This window comes from Acartia tonsa, chromosome 3 (assembly GCF_053477335.1).
Source record: "Acartia tonsa isolate MP-2025a chromosome 3, ASM5347733v1, whole genome shotgun sequence".
Classification (NCBI taxonomy): domain Eukaryota; kingdom Metazoa; phylum Arthropoda; class Copepoda; order Calanoida; family Acartiidae; genus Acartia; species Acartia tonsa.
This window is the reverse complement of record NC_137262.1, coordinates 54,882,152-54,905,363: the sequence shown is the minus strand read 5'-3', so window position 1 is coordinate 54,905,363 and position 23,212 is coordinate 54,882,152. Positions and strand designations below refer to the sequence as shown.

At 29.2% G+C, this 23,212-nt stretch overlaps 1 protein-coding gene across 1 annotated transcript in view; it reads left to right on the top strand.

The window, feature by feature from the left end:
- Window positions 1-23,212, top strand: part of LOC145314596 (spindle assembly abnormal protein 6 homolog) — a 41,114-nt gene that overhangs the window by 2,989 nt on the left and 14,913 nt on the right. The window contains exons 4-9 of the mRNA XM_080154585.1: window positions 371-471; window positions 1,778-1,898; window positions 3,286-3,326; window positions 4,072-4,173; window positions 4,353-4,443; window positions 4,880-4,936. Of these exons, the coding sequence (XP_080010711.1) occupies window positions 371-471; window positions 1,778-1,898; window positions 3,286-3,326; window positions 4,072-4,173; window positions 4,353-4,443; window positions 4,880-4,936 (513 nt within the window). The remainder of the gene's footprint in view (window positions 1-370; window positions 472-1,777; window positions 1,899-3,285; window positions 3,327-4,071; window positions 4,174-4,352; window positions 4,444-4,879; window positions 4,937-23,212) is intronic.

Here is a 23,212-nt window from a genome sequence, read left to right as displayed (position 1 = left end):
AAACCAGGGAATAAGGGAGGGGACAATGGGAAATTAATTCAATTTAAGAGTTTTCGTTAAAAGGCAATAAAAACCAGTCTCCAAAATCTTACTAAATCCTTCACAAACAGTTTGGCATGTTACCCAAAGTTTGAGACCCCTAATAATTGAATATTCGACTCATTGTCCCCTCCCTTACTCCCTGATGTAAAACATTATTGGCTAAAAGATTTTTTACTTTGTCAATAAATTAAATTTTGTACTCAAACTTTTAGACAAATGATCAAGAACATTATATAGCTGGTGAATATTTACACTACTAAAATATAACATGCCACAAGTGGGATGTACTGTTCATGTTCTTAGCCTGTTTTAATTATCATGTTATCAGGTATACAAGTATCAACAAGCACACCCTTCACAAGATATAATGGTCCACCAGTCATTATGTCTCCGCCTTCAAATATTACTGATACCTACACAAATCAAAAGGAATTTATTTATTTATTTTCTATTTTCATCTTTTTTTATAAAATAGATATTTCATATTCCAAAGCTGGTTAAATTTCAATTATGTAAAGTTAAATAGAAATAAACAAGGATGACAACATCCATAAGTAGCGAAGCACAAAATTTCGTGGATGGGAATGACCGTCATGGTTGTTTTCTTCAAACAACTAGAAATTTAATTTTGATATCTAAAACAGAAAAAAATTTGAAAATTGGATCATAAACACCAAAGATATGGGGAAAAATGTAAAAAATTTGAAAATAGCCAAAACCCTACAAAAAGGCAGTCTGACCATTATTGTTGTTTTCTTCAAACGACGGGAAATTTAATTTTAACATCTTTAACAGAAAAAAATTTGAAAATTGTACTAAAAACACCAAAGATATGGGGGAAAATGTAAAAAAATATAAAATAGCCAAAAACCTGCAAAAAAAGGCAGTCTGACCTTCATAGTTGTTTTCTTCAAACGACGCGAAATTTGATTTTGATATCTATAACTGAAAAAATTTTGAAAATCGGTTCATAAACACCAAAGATATGGTGGAAAATGTAAAAATAGCTAAAAACCTGCAAAAAGGCAGTCTGACCGTTATGGTTGTTTTCTCCAAACGACGGAAATTTAATTTTGATATCTTTAACTGAAAGAATTTTGAAAATCGGACCATAAACACCAAAGATATGGGGGAAAATGTGGAAAATCTAAAAATAGCCTAAAACCTGCTAAAAAGCCGTCCGACCGCCAGTGATGTTTTATAGTTAATTGTGCTCCTTAATGATGGGAATGTTGTCAAAAAGTTTCAGAATTCTATCTTTTATAGGAGCTGAGTAAATCCCATTTCCCCCATAGCGTTACGGACTGACGGACTGACGGACTGACTGACGGACGGACGGACGGACGGACGGACAAAGTGAATTATAGAGTAGCTTCGCTACTAAAAAGTTAATATTACATCATGCTTTACAAAAAAAATCCAGGTAATAGTAACCAAATAATAAATGTATAATAAATATAGACGTTTAACTCAGACAACTACCTGGACCGATTTTTGGGGACCTTTTTACGTCTGCTAGCATATTTCTTTCTTATCTTTTGTAGCGACTTGGCTGTGTTTAAATTTCCGATACTTTTGGCTGATATTTAAAGATCCAATTGAAAGTCGGCACAGCAGGGTCCCAACCACGCGGGTATAGATATATAATAGCTCTGGATCCACCTATTTTTCTACTTTAATATTACATTTCTTGACCATTAGCTGATAATTAATAGAAAAATATTAATAACGCTAGAACGACCAAACCCATCAAGCAAGTATTCAAAATGTCCATGGAAACTCAGGGACTAGACTGTCAGGGCCTTACAACTTTACCCCCACCTCTAATAACATTCAACACAATCAAAATAGATCAGGTACTTATAATTTATATGAAATATCAAGTACATTTAAAATGTTTCTGGTTTAACAAAAAACGATCAACGTCATTAATTATTACCTACTTTTGCTGGAAAATTCCGTGTAAAAAATAATAAAATGTAGGCATTTTTATATCTGTTGTTTAACCTTTTTAGTAGCGAAGCTACTCTATAATTCACTTTGTCCGTCAGTCAGTCCGTCAGTCAGTCAGTCCGTAACGCTATGGGGGAAATGGGATTTACTCAGCTCCTATAAAAGATAGAATGCTGAAATTTTTTGACAACATTCCCATTATTAAAGAGCACAATTAAGTATAAAACATCAATGACGATAGGACCGCTTTTAAGCAGGTTTTAGGCTATTTTTGTATTTTTCACATTTTTTTCCATATCTTCAGTGTTTATGGTCAGATTTTCAAAATTTTTTCAGTTATAGATATCAAAATTAAATTTCCTGTCGTTTAAAGAAAACAACTATGAGAGTCAGACTGCCTTAAGCAGGTTTTAGGCTATTTTTGTATTTTTCACATTTTTCTCCATATCTTTGGTGTTTATGGTCCGATTTCCAAAATTTTTTCAGTTATACATATCAAAATTAAATTTTCTGTCCTTTAAAGAAAACAACTATAACGGTCAGACTGGCTTTCAGCAGGTTTTAGGCTATTTTTGTTTTTTCTCCATATCTTTTGTATTTATGGTCCGATTTCCAAAATTTTTTCAGTTATACATATCAAACTCAAATTTCCCTGTTGTTTAGAGAAAACAACCATGATGGTCAGACTGCTTTTTTGCAGGTTTTTGGCTATTTTTAAATTTTCCCCTTATTTTTCCATATCTCTGATGCATTTTGGGATATCAGTATCAAAATAATTTTTTCCATTGTTATGAGCATCTTTTACTTTGACCGACATCGTTATACAAAATAAAACAAGGTTTTGTGTTTATTTTCTCCAATAAATCTATTCCTGATTTTAATAAATAAACTTTAAATCTACTTTTACGTATTTCCATCCATGATTTTTTGTGCTTCGCTACTTATGGATGTTGTCATCCTTGTTCTTATATAAATGCTTTTCCTGTGTGTGGGACTCTACATTAAGTTGCATAAAATAAAGACTGACAAAGAATCGCCTATAGAATAACTACATCATAAAAAATCCATGATAGCATAGGTACTTAAACAACTGACCTTTACCGAATAATCACAATTTCCATATAAAATGGATTATGTAAAAGTACCTACTTGGATCATTTTTTTTAATTGATCTTTTTGGAAAATATCAAAAGTTAAAACGTTTTTTTTTATGAAAACTTTATTAGGTTTTTATTAAAATCATTAGATAAAGAAGAAATAGAATATTTAATTTTGATTTTATTAATTTAGTTGGTAACGGTTCCGAAAGTGGTAAAGAATGGAATATTAAGGTAAACACTATTTTCAAAATCAATTTAATCATTTTGATCAAATTTTTGTCAAATTAATTTCAAATTGTCACGTAACTATAATTGTAAGGTTTTTCATATATTAAATTTTACATTGTTGTTAGACATAGAATTAAATTCTGTACAAATTTTAAAAAGATAAAAGATTTTTTACTTCAATAGATTTATAAAGAATTAAAGGACGTAAGAGACATTTTTTAATTGAAATTTTTCACGTATACGTATTGTACATACACAATTATGTGATTTAAATACTTTTATTAAAAAGAAAGTACTAAATCAAGTTTCCCAAATCTTTTAACTAACTACCTATAAGGTGTTCAGTTTTCGTTCAGTACCGTAGCCATCATATAATTATTATTCATGGTATGTTTGTCCGTCCAATCAAGTAGCCTAAGTTCTATTATAGTGTCTACGCATTCGATACTCTACAGGATCTCCGGTTTTTTAAATTCTATAGTTCAAACATTGTATTATAGTTTACTGTTCTGTTTTATGTAGAGTATTATAGTCTCGCAGTTACTGTGATAGTTACGGATGAAATTGTCCTTGTCCTTGTAAAAGATTGTACAGCAAATGAAGCAATAATGAAAACAAAAGATGACCCCAATTTTTTCAATTAATTTCTGTACTTATTAAATCAAGCTTTAGCTGGACTTCTAAATGCGAAGCTTTTGCTATAATGAGGCCGTTTGTTATTCTATATGATTCACATTTTCTTGGTTAGGTTTTGATGCGAAGTAAGGATGGAGAGAAAAGACAAGTTTTAACAATCTTGCTACAAGAGAAACACAACCCGTCAGATAATTCTAAAGAAATATTTATTCAGGTTAGAATCATTTAGTTTTAATTAGATGAAAATAAATCCAACGGGAGTAATTTTTCGTTCGTTTTTTTATTCTTTGAGGTCAGGTTATAAAGTCAGATTATATTTGGTACTGGGTATAAATCTATCTTGCTATCTATCTATCTACAATCTAGATATGTATTATCCTTATTATCCTTTAGGTGACGGATAAACAAGATCCAATGTTATTCTACTCCTTATGTATAGCTGAAGAAGATTTTCATAACGTTAAATCAAGCCAGGGACTTCTGGGTAAATACTTATTTAAATTCAATAAGAAACCATTAAAACATGGAGCATTTTTTAGTTAAAAATAATCAAAAAATACTTATTAATCGCATCGTATTATAAACAGCTTTCCGTGGATATTTAATAATAGTAAAAATTTTGTGATTTCTATTTTAATTAGAGAACCGGCTCCAATCCAGCGGATATTAATCGGTTTCTGGGCTATACTTTAAAATTTACCTAAAATCTTCATCTAAACTAAAAATGCATGTTTTATTTTAAGATGCATTAGTAAATATCATTTATAATATGAAGACATGAAATAAAAAAAATATCTACAAATCTTCAAATATGAAAAAATTACTAAATAATAAAGATAAATATTAATATTAAAGATACTTATTTACCTATATTTTATAAATATTGAATAATTATATTGATTAATTAAATATTATTTTAGTTGATTTTACATCATTTCCTGGGATGCTGTGTCAACTTTTGGATAAGTGTGAACAGGGATGTTTATACAATACATTCAAATATTTTTAAAAATCTCATTGTATAATGTTTATTCAGTTTTTGTCTCTTACATATATTACTTTGAAGCCGGCTGTGAAAAAAAGTGGCTTCGAAAATGAGAGAATATATGCTATTAAGTAAAATTTCTTAGCATTTATATAGTAAAACTCCATATATAAATTTAAAGCCGGCTGCAAGATTTTTGGAACTTTTGGTGATTTTTTCACATATATATTTCAATAAATTCCTTTGATTAATTACCATTCTCAGATTTCGAGGAAAATAAATTTTTTTTTAAATAAGGGAAAATCAATAAAAATAAATTTTTCAAATTATTAAGTTAAAAAATCACTAAACTTGTCATGATCGCTTCTAGTTTGGTAGTTTACCTAAAATGACTTTTTGAACCATAAAACCTAACTTTCTTGTTTATTGACCAATTTCAACCAATATTTTTTATTTCACCTGGAAATTCATTGGAGATTCCAAATCTGATATCGTATTTTACCTAAAATGACTATTTGAACCATTAAATCAAACTTTCTTGTTTATTGACCAATTTCAACCATTTTTTCCCCTTTCACCAGGAAATTCATTGGAGATTACAAATCTAATATCGTAGTTTACCCAAAATGACTATTTGAACCATTAAATCCAACTTTCTTGTTTATTAGCCAATTTCAACAATTTTTTTTTCCTTTCACATGTAAATTCATTGGAGATTACAAATCTAATATCGTAGTTTACCCAAAATGACTATTTGAACCATTAAATCCAACTTTCTTGTTTATTAGCCAATTTCAACAATTTTTTTTTCCTTTCACATGGAAATTCATTGGAGATTACAAATCTGATATCGTAGTTTACCCAAAATGACTATTTGAACCATTAAATCCAACTTTCTTGTTTATTAGCCAATTCAACAAAAAAAATTTCCTTTCACATGGAAATTCATTAGAGATTACAAATCTGATATCGTAGTTTACCTAAAATGACTCCCTGAACCACTAAACCCTACTTCTTTGTTTATGGACTGATTTCAACCATTTTTTTTCTTTTACCTGGAAATACATTGGAGATTACAAATCTGATATCGTAGTTTACCTAGATTGACTCTCTGAACCACTAAACTCAACTTCCTTGTTTATGGACTGATTTCAACAAATAAAAATTTCTTTCACCAAGAAATTCATTGACGATTCTAATTCTGATATCATAGTTTACCTAAAATGATTTTCGAAACCACTTAACACAATTTCCTTTTTTTATGGACTAATTTCAAGGATAGGTTAGGTTAGGTAAAGATAAGATTTACCACGCAGTGTTAGGAAAGAGGTTTGGTTAGTGCCCTGTAGAGTTAACCCCTCCTTGTAGGGGCTATAAATAAGAAAAATTACCATTTTGGACAAAGAATGTTGTCATCCTTGTTTAAAAATAACTGACCCTTCCCTTCTTTCTTTTGTTAAATTAGGACAGTCATGCCAATAAAAGCGAAGCTTAAAAAATCAGGTTGCCTAACAAACAACATTTTTGTATTTTTAGCAGGAAAGCTACTGTATAAATCCAAAACTCAATCTCCAACGTGATTTTTTCTCGGCTCCTATTCCAAAAAACAAGGACAATGGCAGACCAAACGAACATTAACACTTGTAGAGGCCAGAACTGAATATTCAGATCATAGATGTATAAAAGTCAATGCATAATTGCAAGTATTTTTTTTAAAAACTACCTAAATACAGGAAAATGTTTAAGTAATTAAGTAATAATTAAACTAAAAAAGTCAATCATTCTGTTGCCCTTAAAACCCGCCTTAAAAAAAGAAGAATGTAAATATGTTTAATAAAGAATTTGTTCAATGCTTTGATTAATTGCTTAACAGTTACTTGGGATGTAGGTTGTAAAAAGATGTCACTTAATTCCCAAGAGGGTAACTTTTAAAAGATTTTTTTCTCAAAAGATATCCATGGATATAGAGAAGAGTAAATGGACAAGGAATAATTGCATAATATTTAGTAACTTGAATATATTTACATTGTTCATAATATAACCTAATTGGCATCTCATTTAACTCTTAACCGACGGGTCCCTTGTCCCACCTTAATCGGTCATTGGGGGGGGGGGGGGGTAAATGCCCCCCCCCCCCTATTATCTCAGTTAATTTCAGACCCACAGTACGTCAAAGTCAAATTTTGCTTCCTTCACCCTTTTATTTAACAACCTTTGTTTTAAATATTATAATTACTTTATTTACATACCTATAAATCTCCCCTTTTCTCTTTTTATTGCTTATCATTTTTTTCCTGAAAAATAAACCCTTTCCACTAAAAATCCTCAGAAAAAATCTGTTAAAAAATACAAATTACAATTTTCTTAGGGCAAATACAAATATGTAGTAGCAAAGCTTACTGTTGACTTTTTTCATTGATATAAACAGAATAAAAATCTAATGTTAATGGGCAGGCAGTTTTTAAAAGCGAAGCTTTTCTATAATTAGGGTCGGTCCGTCCGTCCGTCTTTTTTCGTTAAGTTAGGCATGTTAGAATTGTCCTATCGATTTCAAACTTTGTATGGTGATTTCTTTAGTAGTTAGGTACGATCTAGAAAGCGTAGCAACTCTATAATCATTACCAAAAATGTCCGTACGTTCATTTTAAACATGTTGATTTTTTAAAAGTGAAGCTTTTCTATATTTTTGGTCAGTCCGTCCGTCCGTAACGGATAGCTTTTTTCATTAATTTAGGCATGTTAGAATTGTCCTATCGATTTCAAACTTTGCATGGTGATTTTTGTAGTAGTTAGGTACGATCTAGAAAGCGTAGCAACTCTATAATCATTACCAAAATATCCGTACGTTCATGTTGATTTTTTACTTTTTTTAACAACAAATTTTTATGTGATCTAATTATCCGATTGATCTGATTTTTTGTATACTAATTCCTGGCACAACAAAGTACAATATTATAAGCGAAGCAACTCTATAATTAAGTCCTAAAAATGTAAGTATGTCCATAAACAGAAGTTTTGCAACAAAATTACGTATTATTTTGTCAAAACTTATCGTTTTAAAACATACAGGTTTTTCACTGTTTTTGAAAACATTTTTGTATGATATAATTATTGAAATATACATGTTAGAATTATCTTATCGATTTCAAACTTTGCATGGCGATTCCTGTAGTAGTTAGGTACGATTTAGAAAGCAACTCTATGCTCGTTACCAGAATGTCCGTACGTCCATTTTAAACATGTAGATTTTTTAACATTTTTAACAACAATTTTTTATGTGATAAAATCATCCGATTAATCTAATTTTTGAATTACTGGTGCCTATTACAATAAGGTACAATATTTTGAGCGAAGCATCTTTATAATCAAGTCTCAAAAATGTCAGTATGTCCTTAAACAGAAGTTTTGTAACAAATTTACGTATAATTTTGTCAAAACTTATATATTAATATTTTGTATATTCAGTTCTGACACTCTACAAGAGGTAATATTCGTCTATCATACCGTTTCAGAGCTTCGCTTTTATGAATGTTGTCATCCTTGTTCATTAAATATTAATGTGTTGGGATTCATATATCCCAATCCAATAGATTCAAATCAATTCGTAAAAATTAGTAAAACCAACTTTGATGTCAAATAACATATCTTAAAAGCTTTGATAATATATTTCTTATTTTTAACATTATGTGTAAATGATTTATGTTTTCTGTTCCCTCTTATGTTTCTAAAGAGATAATATTTCAATAAGATTGTTCTTGTTATTTATTTGTTTATGTTATTTGTTAAATTTAAATATCTTGTCAACAATTTTTCCTTTAAACAAGGATGACAACATCCTTAAAAGTAAAGCTTATAAATGACAAACGAGCCTAATGAAATCAACGTATTTCACAATCAACTTTGTTTAGAACCAAAAAGCTGTATAAAATAAACCAAAATTTATGTGTTTTTCTAGTTAGAATGATCTTGAAATTCACTGCATCAATTTTTCTTCAGCTTTCATGGAAGGTTTAATTTGATTTATACTGGATCATATTGGTTAAACTGTATTACCCCTCACAAACAAACAAATACTTTTTTCATTCCAAATTTTAAATTAAAACATTTTATCTTTAAAAGGAAAATAAAATTATCATTATGAGTGCTCAATATGGCATTTAAATTTTCTTTTAAAAATATTGATAATCCTAACAAAATTGTCCTTTTTATTTTAAATTGCCGACAAAACAAATGCTAAAGTAGCTGATTACCAAATTTTGAAGAATAAAAAAATAAAAATAAAAAAAACAACAATGACGGTCAGACTGACTTTTTGCATGTTTTTGGATGTTTTTATATTTTTCACATTTTCCCCCATACCTATGGTGTTTATGGTCCAATTTTCAAAATTTTTAAGTTAAAGATATTGAAATTGAATTTCTGGCGTTTTAAGAAAAGAAACAATGGCGGCAAAACCGCCTTTCAGCAGGTCTTTGGCTATTTTTATATATTTGACATATTTCCCCAATTTTGGTCCAATTTTAAAACTTTTTTGCATTGACAGTTTTAAAATATTTTTTCCCATTGTTATGTGCATCTACTATGTAATTTATTTTAACCGTCTTCATCATACAAAATAAAAAAAGTTTCGTGTTTATTTTCTCGAAGAAATCTATTCTTGATTTCAATAAATACACTTTAAATCTACTTCTACGTATTCACATCCAAAAAAAATTTGTGCTTTGCTACTTATGGATGTTGTCATCCTTGTTTAAATAGCATTTAAACCTTATAACTTACTTACTTGTATGTCTTGTCACTCTAATAAGGTATTTAGAAAAATGTATTTACTCGGCTATTTACTAAGTATATTTGCGATTACTTTTATTTAATAGATTTTCCAATTTTTAACATTTACAAAAGGGCCTGCTTTATTGCTTCAAGATCCATGTCAGATCTATATAGGAAATAAATGTCTATAAACAAGCTCAAGTTTTCCAAGGAATAAATGTTTAAAACTCATAGTGCTCCAATAATCCATAATAAACTCTCATTGCCCAGAACAATAAAACCCAATATTTTACTTTATTAAGAATAAATAATTTTTTTTTATTTCATCTTGCTATTTACGTAATATTGAAGTATTTTATTACTATTCTTAAAAAAGAAAATTTAAATTCATAATATAGTAAATTTAAGAAAACTTAGTTTTAAAATGAGTTGATTCTAGCGCCCCTCCCTAATGTGTCCAAATTTTGAAACAAAAATTAAAAACATTTTAACCCTTTCCTGACGGTTATAAAAAAATATATATTGGAAAATAAATTCCGTAATTTAAATTGCATTTTTGAAAGAATGAAAATGGCTTTATTATAAATACGTATTTGAAGATTAAATTAAGAAATCAAAAGAAAATGGAAGAAAAAGCAAGTTAGAGAGAGGTTTTTTTTTAAAAAACAAGAAAACGCTAAGGCAGAATGTTAATACGTTCATAGTATCAAAGGCTTTTATTATAAAATAAATAACTAAAATCAGCCGGACAGAAATTCTAATGTAAGTAGTTGAACTTGAAGTAATCTTTATGTATAAGTTGATATATTTATCTCTTTCTATTCTTAATGCATAAGAATATTTTAAACTAGCGAATGTGTACCTAGCATCCAGGGGCTCTCAATTAAAAGGGGCAGAAACAGGCTAGAAAAAATAGCTCAAAACCATCTGAAAATGAAATAGCCTAATACCATCATGGGACCTATTTAAAGCTTACCTAAAATAGAGAACCTAATTGCTTCAGTAGTTATTGAGATCTTAACCTTCATAAAAAAAGTGGAGTTTACTTCTTTACGGTTTCTTACAGACAGACAGACATTTCAATTAGAGTACAAAGAAACATATGATAACATCCTCAAACTTTGTGAAGTTCAAAAAATCTAATAAAATAGACGGACAATATGGTTAAAACATTAGATGTCAATAGAAATATATACAGTAAACTTAAAACATAAAATACCATAAAATCTAATTACTAAAACTTTAGCATAATGGACGGACTGACTGACAAAGTTAATTAAATATATATGATGCTTTTTAGTCAGCGAAATCCTCACATACAAATTTGCTTTTCATTTTTAATTTTAAGTAAATCATAATTCTGATTTTGTACCAGACAGACATACAAAGTTCAAGTAAGATTTTCTGCTAAAATATTTTTTAGTAGAGAAGCTTCTCTATAATTTATAATATAATAATTTTTCCTAATAACTCAGACCCTAAGGCGGCCTGAGGCCGCTTCGTCATATCTTAATAATTGCATTAGCCTTCTACCTTTCAGTACGGATATTTAATATTCTCAAGAGCATTACAGACCAGCGAACAACGTGAGCTGTAGGCTAGTACTATATAAAGTAGACATCTGAAATTGGACACAGGCCAATGAGCATCTTCAACCAAATTTGTTTGCTTTTCTATAAAGATTTGGATTAAGGAAAGAAAATAAGTAGCGGGTTTCGTCGTATTTTCACAGTAACTTTTGATAGGTTTTTTTAGGTTAGGTAAATGTTAATGATTGTCCATCAGGGTTACAACCCTCCGCAATGGCTAGAAATAGCAGAAAAGCTACTGTGAAATTACGATGTAACCCGATTTCTTTCTATGATTTAAAGATGTTTGTATTCATGTTCATGTTGTCATCCTTGTTTTTAGTAGCGAAGCTACTCTATAATTCACAATGTCCGTCCGTCTGTACGTCCGTAATTAATGAATTGGGGGAAACGTGATTTTCTCGGCTCATATAAAAGATAGAGAGCTGAAATTTTTTTACAACATTCCCATCTTTAAGGAGCTCAATTAACTATAAAACAAATATGACGGTCGGACTGCTTTTAAGCAGGTTTTAGGCTATTTTTATATTTTCCAAATTTAACCCATATCTTTGGTGTTTGTGGTCGATTTTCAAAAAGTTTTCAGTTAAAGATATCAAAATTAAATTTCCCATCATTTGAAGAAAACAACAATGACGGTCAGACTGCCTTTTTGCAGGTTTTTGGCTATTTTTATACTTTTCACATTTTTCCCCATGTCTTTATTGTTTATGGTCCAATTTTCAAAAACTTTTCAGTTAAAGATATTAAAGTTAAATTTCTTGCGTTATAAAAAAGAAACAATGGCGGCCAAACTGCCTTTTAGCAGGTTTTTGGCTATTTTTATATGTTTGACATATTTCCCCATATCTTTGGTATTTTTTGTCCACTTTTTAAAACTTTTTTGCATTAACAGTTTCAAAATATTTTTTCCCATTGTTTTGTGCATCTAGTATGTAATTTACTTTAACCGTCTTCATCATACAAAATAAAACAAGATTTCGTGTTTATTTTCTTCAATAAATCTATTCTTGATTTTAATAAATTCACTTTAGATCTACTTCTATGTATTCCCATCCACAATTTTTTGTGCTTCGCTACTTATGGATGTTGTCATCCTTGTTGTTTTATTACTAAGCAAATAATTTATTATAATTATAAGATAAAGCCTTCTTTTAAAGAAGTTGTATCAACTTTTTTTTTTATAGCTAGCCGGTTCTTTTAGTAAGTAGTAGATGTAAAATTTTTCATAGAATTCAAATATGCAATCGGTTTTTTTGTAGACCTCTTATTTTTTAAGTAATTTAAGTTTTTAAAAAAAATAATTAAGTCGGTTTTAAGGTACTAAAACGCAACAAAATAAAAGAAGAAAATGGTCAGTAAGAACAAAAATAGTAAGATCTTTAATTTGACACCTTACTTTTAAAATTCTGTTGAGTAATTATTGAAAAAATCTATTTTTTTAACCTCGGTATAATAAAAACTTTAGACCTAAATATTTTCTCAAACAGACATAAAAAACATGGGTTCATATATACCATTAGAATCAGAAAAATATTACGAATCCATTGTAAGCAAAATTGAAAAAAATTAAAAAATTAAAAAATTACAGAAATGGCCAATTATTTTTTTTGTTCAGACAACACTATTGTATTCCCTTTTTTACCCCCTCTTTACCCCCTTCCCATTTTTATACTCAATTGAAGAATTAAGACGTTGCCTGTACAACATAATATGATATTTTCATATAATTCCTTTTATTGTAGTTTATATACTATATTGTAAACTTTTTTTTTCAATTTTGCTTACAATGGATTCGTAATATTTTTCTGATTCTAATGGTATATATGAACCCATATTTTTTTATTTGTGAAATAATAAAATTAAGTTCAAAGTTTTTATTCTCGTGGGTTTAAAAAAATCGATTTTTTCAATAATTACCTGACAGAATTGAAAAAGTAAGGTGTCAAATTAAAGATCTTACTATTTTTGTTCATAATGACCATTTTCTTTCTTTTTTTTGTTGCATTTTAGTACCTTAAAATCGACTTAATTTTTTTTTTTTTAAACTTAAATTACTTAAAAAATAAGAGGTCTACAAAAAAACCGATTGCATATCTGAATTCTATGAAAAATTTTACATCTACTACTTACTAAAAGAACCGGCTAGCTATAAAAAAAATAGTTGATACACCTTCTTTCAAATACATTAATATTGAAACAAATGATAAATAATTAAAATAGTTAATTTTAAGATTTTACAGTTAGGGAGTTGAATCCATTTTCATATAAGCAGAAATATAATCTATGATTACGGTTTTGACTCTCTAAGTAACGTAATCTACCATTCCACTTTCCCCTCTCTTGGTGATGATATCATCAAGTTCAACGCCGATACGATTTTTGACATGTACCATTCCACTTTCAATAGAGGCGAAACTGGAGGGTACATTTATCAGTGTATTCATAAACATTGATTTCTTTATTTAAATCGACATAATAGTAATGGTATATTCTAGTTTTTTTTTATTTTACATAACATTTTTGAATTATAAATAGTATTTAATACACTACGATTAACATAATTTAGAAATAGTATGTATGATTTCAATCATGTCGATGTTAAAAGTGTAAACCACCATTCCAGTTTCGCCTCTCTTAAAAGTGGAATGGTACATTTCAAAAATCGTATTGGCATTGGTGATATCATCACCAAGAGATGGGAAAGTGGAATGGCAGATTACGTTTTTCAGTGGGTCAAAACTGTAATCATAGATTACTGCTTTATGTTAAAGATTAAATGTGTATTTATTTGAGTTTTATAAGAAAAGTAAACAAGGATGCCAACATCCATAAGTAGCAAAGCACAAAAAAAACATGGATTTACAATTGAAAAAGGTAAAGCTCGTAAATATTCAGATACTAGTGATGCTATATTATTAAATGTGCCCCACAGTGATATAATTGTTTAATAGCAGCTGTGTAAATCTAATTATCAAGATAGCGTTACAGACGAACAGACAAAGTGATTGAGTAAAAGAAGTTATTATAAAGAAAAAGCATGTAAGAGACCGAAAAGTTGGCAATTTAGACTGCGTCAATTCTAAGGTTTCTTGACTGTCAGTCGATGTATTCTTAATGAATGTAGACTGTTGGTTGTATTGATAATCTCTTACTATAGAGTAGCTACGCTAATGAAAGTAGAACAATTACTAAAATGCGGGAAAGCAAAAAATATATTGCTACTTTGTTATCTTATTTGTTTCACCTTTCTTGTAAACTATTTGTATATTTTTCGTTCATTCAATTAATAATTGTTCTTTTCATATGGTTAATACTAATAGTAAGGTTTTAATTTCAATCCATATGATTATAGTAACAAGTAACAATATCTAAAAGTAGCGCAGCAATTACAAGAAAATAAGAAAAAAAGCAGTAAATTGTTAGTCATCAAATAAGGCATATTTAGAAAACGTTTACTTGTTATATTAAAGATATTAAACATTTCGTGACAACGCCTCTTAAAGAGAACTGGTTTTAATCCAGCGGATATTAATCAGTTTCGAGGTCATACTTGAATATCTATTCCTAACTATAATCAAACTTTAATAAAATTTGAAAATTAATGCTAATTTTTACTCTTAAACATCAAGATTGAACACATTCAAAAGTAGCAAAGTATTTAAAACAAATAAGTAAATTTTTAAACAATCATATCTTCTTAATTTTAATTCTATAAAATAAATAACAAGACCAATTGATTAATATACTAACCAACAAATAAGACTTGAAAAGAAGCTGTGCTTCTTAAAACCGTTAATGGTTTTATTTTTTCATATTTTTAGGTATTTTTTGTAATTGAGGGTTTCCGTCTAAACGTTAAAAGTTTAAATCTTTTAAAAAATTATTATTTTATTACAATACAGATGGTTGAGGTGCAATTAAAAATGTCCTGTGATCGATTACCTCTAAAAACCCATTTTATGTGTTTTCTTTTGTGCATTATTGGATTTTGGGTGTATTAGATTATTCATAGGCCTTGCAGGCATAATGTGTTCAGCTGTTTGGCAGCTAGAGGACTTTAAAGTTCATAGATTTTTGGAAAGACAATTAATACTAGGATCGAACATTTCATCGTGAACTGCACTAGATCCATACATACACTATTACGCATTAGCATTTTAATTAGCCAGCTATGAGAAGAAAGACAACTTTAAAATGTATCATATTTACAGAATAAAAGATTAATAGTTTGTTGTTAAACTTTGAATCTACAATTTATAGGGAAGCTTTAGATTAGTCCAGGTCATATTTTAAGCAATTCGTATTCAAGGGGAATGAAACAACTAAAAAACTAAAAAAACATACCCCCCACTTCCTAAAGATTTATCCACAGCCTTTTAAAACTTGATTTTTGAAAAATCTAAGATTGTGCCCTAACTTTTCAACCAATTGAGCTAGAAATCAAGTTTTCTTCACCATTTCTCAACGGATTGAGCTAGAATCGATGTTAATGTGTCTAAATGAGCGTATTAATGAGCCTGACATATTATCTTTAGCAAAGTTCTCTCTCAGATATTTCGATACGATTGTCGCGGTAAGGCTCATTTTGCACTTTGAAAGCGAAATTAGACTTTGACCTACTTATAGTCGGAAATTCGTTGACAAACAGGGGACTTGCAGAAATTTTTTTAGCCCTCTAGCTCTAATGGAGCTGAGATAATAAGGGGGGGGGGCGCACTTACAGTTCTAACTTACAGTTTCTACTAATTTGGGGATTACTGAGGATGTATATCAACTTATCTCACGTTGTCTTATCTTATCCCTTTAGCTCCCTGAATTTAAATACAACCCCCCTTATTCATTTGCTATTTTGAAATAATTGAAATTTATTAACCATCTAATCTTTAGGGATAAGACAATGGATGCAAAAAATATGGACGTTCATTCATTACAATCTTAAAAACCCCTTCTGTAGATGAAAAAATAAGGTTGAAAAGTTTGGATTTAAAATTTAACATGAATGATAACATCCATAAGTAGCAAAGCACAAAATCTATTATGAAATAAACAGACGGACAATGTGAGTTATAGAGCAAATTAACCGTTATCATAACAAAGAAAAACAAGAGATATATTCAAATAAATATGCAATAACTTAAAATCATGAAACCTTAAAATTAAAAAATTGCAAAAATAGCCAATAACCTGCTAAACAGCGGTCCGACTGCCATGGATATTTTTCGAAAAACGAGGGGAAGTTTAATTTTAATATACTTAACTACAAAAATTTAGAATATCGTACCATAAACACCAAAGATATGGAAAAATATAAAAATAGTCAAAAACCTGCTAAAAGCCTGGTCTAAAAATATGTACATGCCGATGAAGAAGACCTAATGAAAGTCCCTAAATTAGATAGAACGTGGTTATAAAACTTTGGGGACCATTTCATGATTCTAATATACTTTCCCTGTGAATCTTATTATAGATTATTAGCGTAGATAAGTTCGATAATGCTAACATTATTTTATTGCCAAATTTATAGAGAGATAGGGGACAATTGACTGTAAGTTACCCAAAGTTTTATAGCCAAGTTTTCTTATTTGGTGGGTATTTATTAGTTTTCCATTTGTTGATTTCAACAAGTAGTGTCCAAACTGCTAACCAATAATTTTAATGTAAAAAGATTTGGTAATTTTTTATCTTTGGATATGTATTATGTACATCAATTATCGTCCATTGTCTTTTTCCTTAAGTCAGTGTTTTTATTCATAACAAATTAATAGAAATTATTAAAATGATGCAGCATGTATTATTATTATGCCTGTTACTTATCAAATCGTTTATTTTTAAAAACTAAATAAAATATTATTGAAAATGCAATTTTGTTTAATTTCAGAGGCTTGTAATAAGTCAATATCTACAATAACCTATGCTAGGGACGCAGCTGTAAGATTTTAAAAGTGAAGCAAATTTCAATAGTCTACATGTGAAAAACAGTTGGACTATTTAGATTAATTAGCTGTGCTTCAAAAAAGAAAACAAATCATAAAACTTGACACCTTTTGGACATGAACATAAAATCTAAAAATTAATCAATGCTGTGTGCGTGTTTTTAAAGAGTAGTTAAAGTAATTACAGGGTAGCTTCCTTTCTAAACTAGAAGATAATTCCTGATAAAAAGAAGTGCAAACAATGTGTGATAATTTGGTATTTTATTCATTTATATTTAATTTCTGTAGTAAAACTGTGATATTAATTCATTGCTTTTTCTTTCATTATTTGTTTCTCGCCACATACACACACACACACACACACAGACCTCCTTTGCGTTCAGAATTTAATCCTTGAGAAAAAAAAGAGTGATAAACAAGTATGACAACATTCATAAAAGCAAAGAGAGTTAATAGTTAGATTAAAAGCTATAATTATTTTATTTCTTTCTTAAACGTCTAAACAGAGAGAAAGAGAGAGTGAGAGAATGAGATAGAGAAAGAGATAGAGAAAGAGAGTGAAAGAAAGAGATAAAAGGAGATGAAAAGAAAGAGAGAAGGAGATAATTATTAAGTGAAAGAAAGAAATTTTTTTGAATGTAGGGCCTTACAATAAAGTGACAAGATGTTTGTCTGTTTGTCTATCTGTTAGTCTGTCTGTCTGTTTGCCTGTTTGTCGGTCTGTACATAAGGATATTGCTAACCACTGAGCCGTTATGGTTCTCCTTTACAGGAAAGTTTTACATAAGTCCAAAGAATGAAAATATATTAAGAAACAAGGATGATAAAAGCCATAAATACAGAGCTGAATAAAATGACGGGAATATGAACAAAAATAGTAAAGTGACATAGGGAGGGATGGAGGAGACATTCGGCAAAAAATTGCACTTGTACTGAAAGTTTTTTAACCAAGTAATCTTATTCGTTGGCACAATGGCTTTAGGTACTGTTATAAATTCTGTTTGGTTGGTTTCAATTACTATTACTTTTAAATCAATAATTTTTATATGCCGTCACAGGGAAATCTTATTCATAATGATTTGGAATGTATATTTATTGAAAAATTCTTATCCTTTTGATAGTCGCTCATTCGCTGGTTTAAAAACTATTGTGAATTTCTTCATATATAATTACGTTGCACATCAATTTACTCCATTGTCTTATCCCTTAGAATCCTTGTTATAGCATTATTCAAAATTGTCTTTGGGTCTATAATTAAGTATTTAAATAGGTAAAAACTAGCAGATATCATATAGTTGCTATTAATTGTGCCTATGTGCTACAGGCATGGATATAGAATACGTGTATATTGTGACATATGAATTTTGTCGTCAATTTAGGTTGCTAATATAGTCCTCAGATATAAGTCAAAATCTTAAATAATAATTAAACAAGGATGACAACATCTATAAAAGCAAAGCTCTCAAATCAGAAGGAAGGACAAACGAACAGTGACTCTTGTTAAGTGTCAGAACTTAATAAGCAGATCATTAATTTCTAAGTCAAACGAAATTGTCCATAACTTGCAAAAGTGAAAGGACATTCTTTCATTTTTAGGATTTAATTATAGAGTTGCCTCATTCATAATATTTTGAATGGCTTTCCTAAGAATCATTATTTCAAAACTCAGATGAATAGGATAATCATATCATACAAAAAAATGTTGTCAAATGTTAAAAAATCGGGATGTTTTAAATTGACGTATGGACTTTCTGGTAACGATTATATAGAGTTGCTACGCTTTATAAATTTTACCTATCTGTCATAAGAATCATCACATCATGCAAAGTTTGAAATCGATAGGATAATTCTAACATGTACATGGTGATTCAGAAAAAACTGCGTTTTCCGTTTTTCTGACACAACCAGAAGGAATACAGAAAAAATGATTAAATGTCCTTGTTATCGTAAAAAGGTACATCAAATTTGTAAAAGGTGTTTTTCATTATCTCTAAAAATGCGGCCTCTATGATAGGTACATAGTTTCAAAAAATGCAATATGTGAAAAATTTTATGCCAGAAAAATTAAGGTAACTCTTCTATTTTGTATAAGAAAAATCTAAAAATTTCAATATTAATTTAGAAAAAGGTCTAAGAAAAAAGATTTACAGTACATTGTTTCTATTTGGAAAAGCAACTCGTATAAAGAAAAGATTCTCTAGAGTAAAATGCTTATATATCAATCAAAATCAAAATTTTTAGATTTTAAACCGAACAACTTTATAATAGCAAAAAAACTAATAAAAAGCACCCTTAATGATAGGAATGTTGACAAAAAGTTTCAATCGTGTATCTTGAATAGGACCTGAGAAAATCACTTTTCCCCCACTTCGTGTCTGATGGACAGACAGACATTTGGAATTAAAGTACCATCGATCCAGATTTTTTTTTGTTTTCATGTAAACATAATTGTCAATATTATGTAAGCCAAGCCACGAACACTTTTATTAAAGCTATTAAGTAAATATAAACTTTTAAAATTGCATATCTATAGATTGTCAACAAGAATGGCTGGGTATATCAATCCAGGTTCTTTATACTTTGTCTGTCAGTTCGTCAGTCAGTCATTCCTTAACTTTATAGGTGAAATGTGTTTTTCTTGGCTGATATTGAAGATAGACCACTAAAATTTAAAGTGAATATTTCTATGGCATATGAACATCTAATATCTATACATTGTTTTGTCTGTCTGTCTGTCGTTCATGTTTCAAAACGTTAGTTTTGAAGTTTCGTGATTTACTTGTTTTTTTGCATATTGTATCTCTTAATTTTTTCATTTTTATAAGAACTGAATATCTGCTCTTTGACTCCTTGTCTGTTTGTCAACCCAATGATAATGTTCTGCGTATTAAGCCAGTTTTTATCTTAATTCAATTTAAAGAATTTGAATTTGTTATAGTGTTTTAACTATTAACAAAAACAGTTTTTTCAGAAAAATGTTTTTCTTTATGTATATTTCATATTAGAAATCTCAAAGCATAAATTTCCACGACGGTAGCTGGTCTTGGCAAAATTGTCCTTAATTTTATTCCAAAATTGCATAAATACAGGATACTTTATTTAGGTCTTAAATTCGATTTTAGGACTTAATTATAGAGTTGCCTCGCTTATGATATCATACTTAGTTGTCATAAACATCATTATTCAAAAAATCAAATTAACTGGATAATCTACAGAAGAAGTAATTTTGTTTATCATCATTGGGGATGTACATCAATTTTTTCGCCATTGGTTATTCGCCCCTTAGATCCCCAAAAGCTTAATCTTTTTATTTGATCTTTTTTGTATGTTTTCTCTTTCTTAGAAAATGGATTTTTTCTCTATCCCTTTCTCTTTTTCTATCTAACATACTATCTTTATCTCTCTCACTTTTTATCTCTCTTTCTATCTCTCTTTCTATCTCTCTCTCTCACTTTTTCTCTCTCTTTCTATCTCTCTCTCTGTCCTTTTTTTCTCCCTTTCCTTTTCTTTCTCTCTGCCTATCTCTCTTTTTCTCTCACTCTCTCTCTCCCTCTCTTTCTTTCTCTCTTACGCTCTCTCTTTCTTTCTCCTTTTGTCGTTCTCTCTCTCTAACGTTCTCTTTATCTCTCTTTCTCTCTGTTATGGTATCGCAAATTATAAAACTAAAAATAAATAAAGCATGAATAGCAACTCCATGAAAAACTCTTTAAACTAATTATTTAAATTCTTCCTCTTTCTATCTCTCTTACTCTCTCCCTTTCTTTCTCTCTATCTCACTATCTTTATATATCAATTTATACGTAAGAACCTGCAATCTATCAAAAAAAGTCTATTTTTCTCTCACTTTATTATTACCTCCGTCATGAAGGAGGTCAGCTAGATTAAAATGGACCCCAGAATCGGAATCTACGACCCCAAATTGTATGGAATTATGGTCTTCAATATTTCATATAGGCCCTATGGGGGTTATAATATCCAAAACCAAATGTAAGGAGCAAACTCTCAATCAATGTTTTCTTTGTATATAGTTATACAAGTTACTTTTCTCAATCAAGGATGACCACATCCATAAAAGCGAAGCTCTGAAAACAGGAGGACAAACGAACACTAACAGAACTGAATAATCAGAATATAAGTGTAAAAAAGTGAACACAAAATTGTAAGTAAATTTGTTAAAATACTGCAAAAAAATGAATAATGTTTAAGGACATACTTACATTTTTAGGACTTGATTAAAGAGATGATTCGCTTATAATATTGTACTTTGTTGTCCTAGGAATCAGTATTCAAAATAATCAGATCAATCGGATAATTATATCATATAATTATAAAGCTATCCGGACGGACAGATCAACCCTAATCATAGAAAAGATCTAAGCTAATTGTATCAATAGATGTAAAAAAAAATGTATCAATGTTTGAGTTACAAAATAACAGCACAATTATCCAGAAATAATATGCTAATCAATTTTACCTAAATATCATTAACACCAATTTCTTGGCAGGTTTTTTTTGTCTGAAGCTTACGATTTCAACAACTTATTAAGTTTTCCTTTTAGGAAAGCTTAATATGGTTTTGGGGGTGATTTAGGCTATTTTATTTTTAAATCCGAAGCATTTCTATAATTAGGGTTAATCCGTACGTTCGGAATATATAGCTTTTTTTGTTATTTAGGCATATTAGAATTGTCCTATCATTTTATGGTGATTCCTGTAGTGGTCAGGTACGATTTAGAAAGCGTAGCAACTCCTTAATTGTTACAAGAATGTCCGTACTGATTACTAGGACAATAAAGTACGAGATGATCTTTAATTTTTCAACAACAATTTTGGGATACTGATTACTAGAATAACAAAGTACAATGTAATTTTTTTTTGAAAAAATGCTTAAATACGTTATGATGTTAAAGGACATACTTACTTTTTTACTTGATTTTAGAGATGCTTTGCTTATAACATTGTACTTTGTTGTCCTAGTTATCCCAAAATCAGATCAGTTGGATAATCATATCACATAAAAATGAGTTGTTAAAAAAGTTAAAAATGAACATGTTTAAAATGGACGTAAAGACAATCTGCTAACAATTAAGGAGTTGCTACGCTTTCTCTATCGTACCTAAGTACTACAGGAAACACCATGCAAATATCTATTTCAATAATTATATCATACGATAATGTTTTCAAATAAAGTAAAAAAACCTGCATGTTTTAAATGGATATATGGACTTTCTGGTAACGATTATATAGTTGCTATGCTTTCTAAATTGTACCTATAAAATAAATCATCATGCAAGGTTTGAAATTGATAGGACAATTCTAACATGCCCAAACAAAAAAGACCTAACCCTTACGAACGTACAGATGGATCAACCCTAATTACAGAAAGGCTTCACTTTTAAAATTATGATAAATTCCATATCTAGCGCAAATAGAACAATCTTACAATCGTACAAAAATACAAAAAGTTTTAACTTAACATTATTGGGTAATGTATCACATCGTATTATAGACAGTTATACTGATAATAAATGATTAATAAAAGAATAATTCTAGTTCTATTGGCCCCAAGAGATTTTTATGATTTTGATTTTATTATTCTTATTCTTATTATAAACTTTAGCTTTTCTCACAGTTTGAAATTTTTAAGTAAAAAGGGACCTATAAAAAGGTTGTTAAATATAAGGGTAGAAAAGTTGATTTTCAAATGGAAAGTTTAGTGATTTTTTTCTTTGTTAATCTATTTATCTCAAATATTAAATTGATACATATAACTTGAAGCCAAATTACATATATTCTGAGCTTTTTAGGTTGGGGTTAATTTTGGAAGAAAAAAGGGTTTTAGGAGTTTATTTTTAGTAAAAAAGGGTCGAAAGCTGTCAACATATATTTTTATCTTTTTTCGGCTTTGAAAGTGTTTTTTACAGCCGGCTGCGAAATAATATATATATACCTTATTATATCATTCTTAGCTTT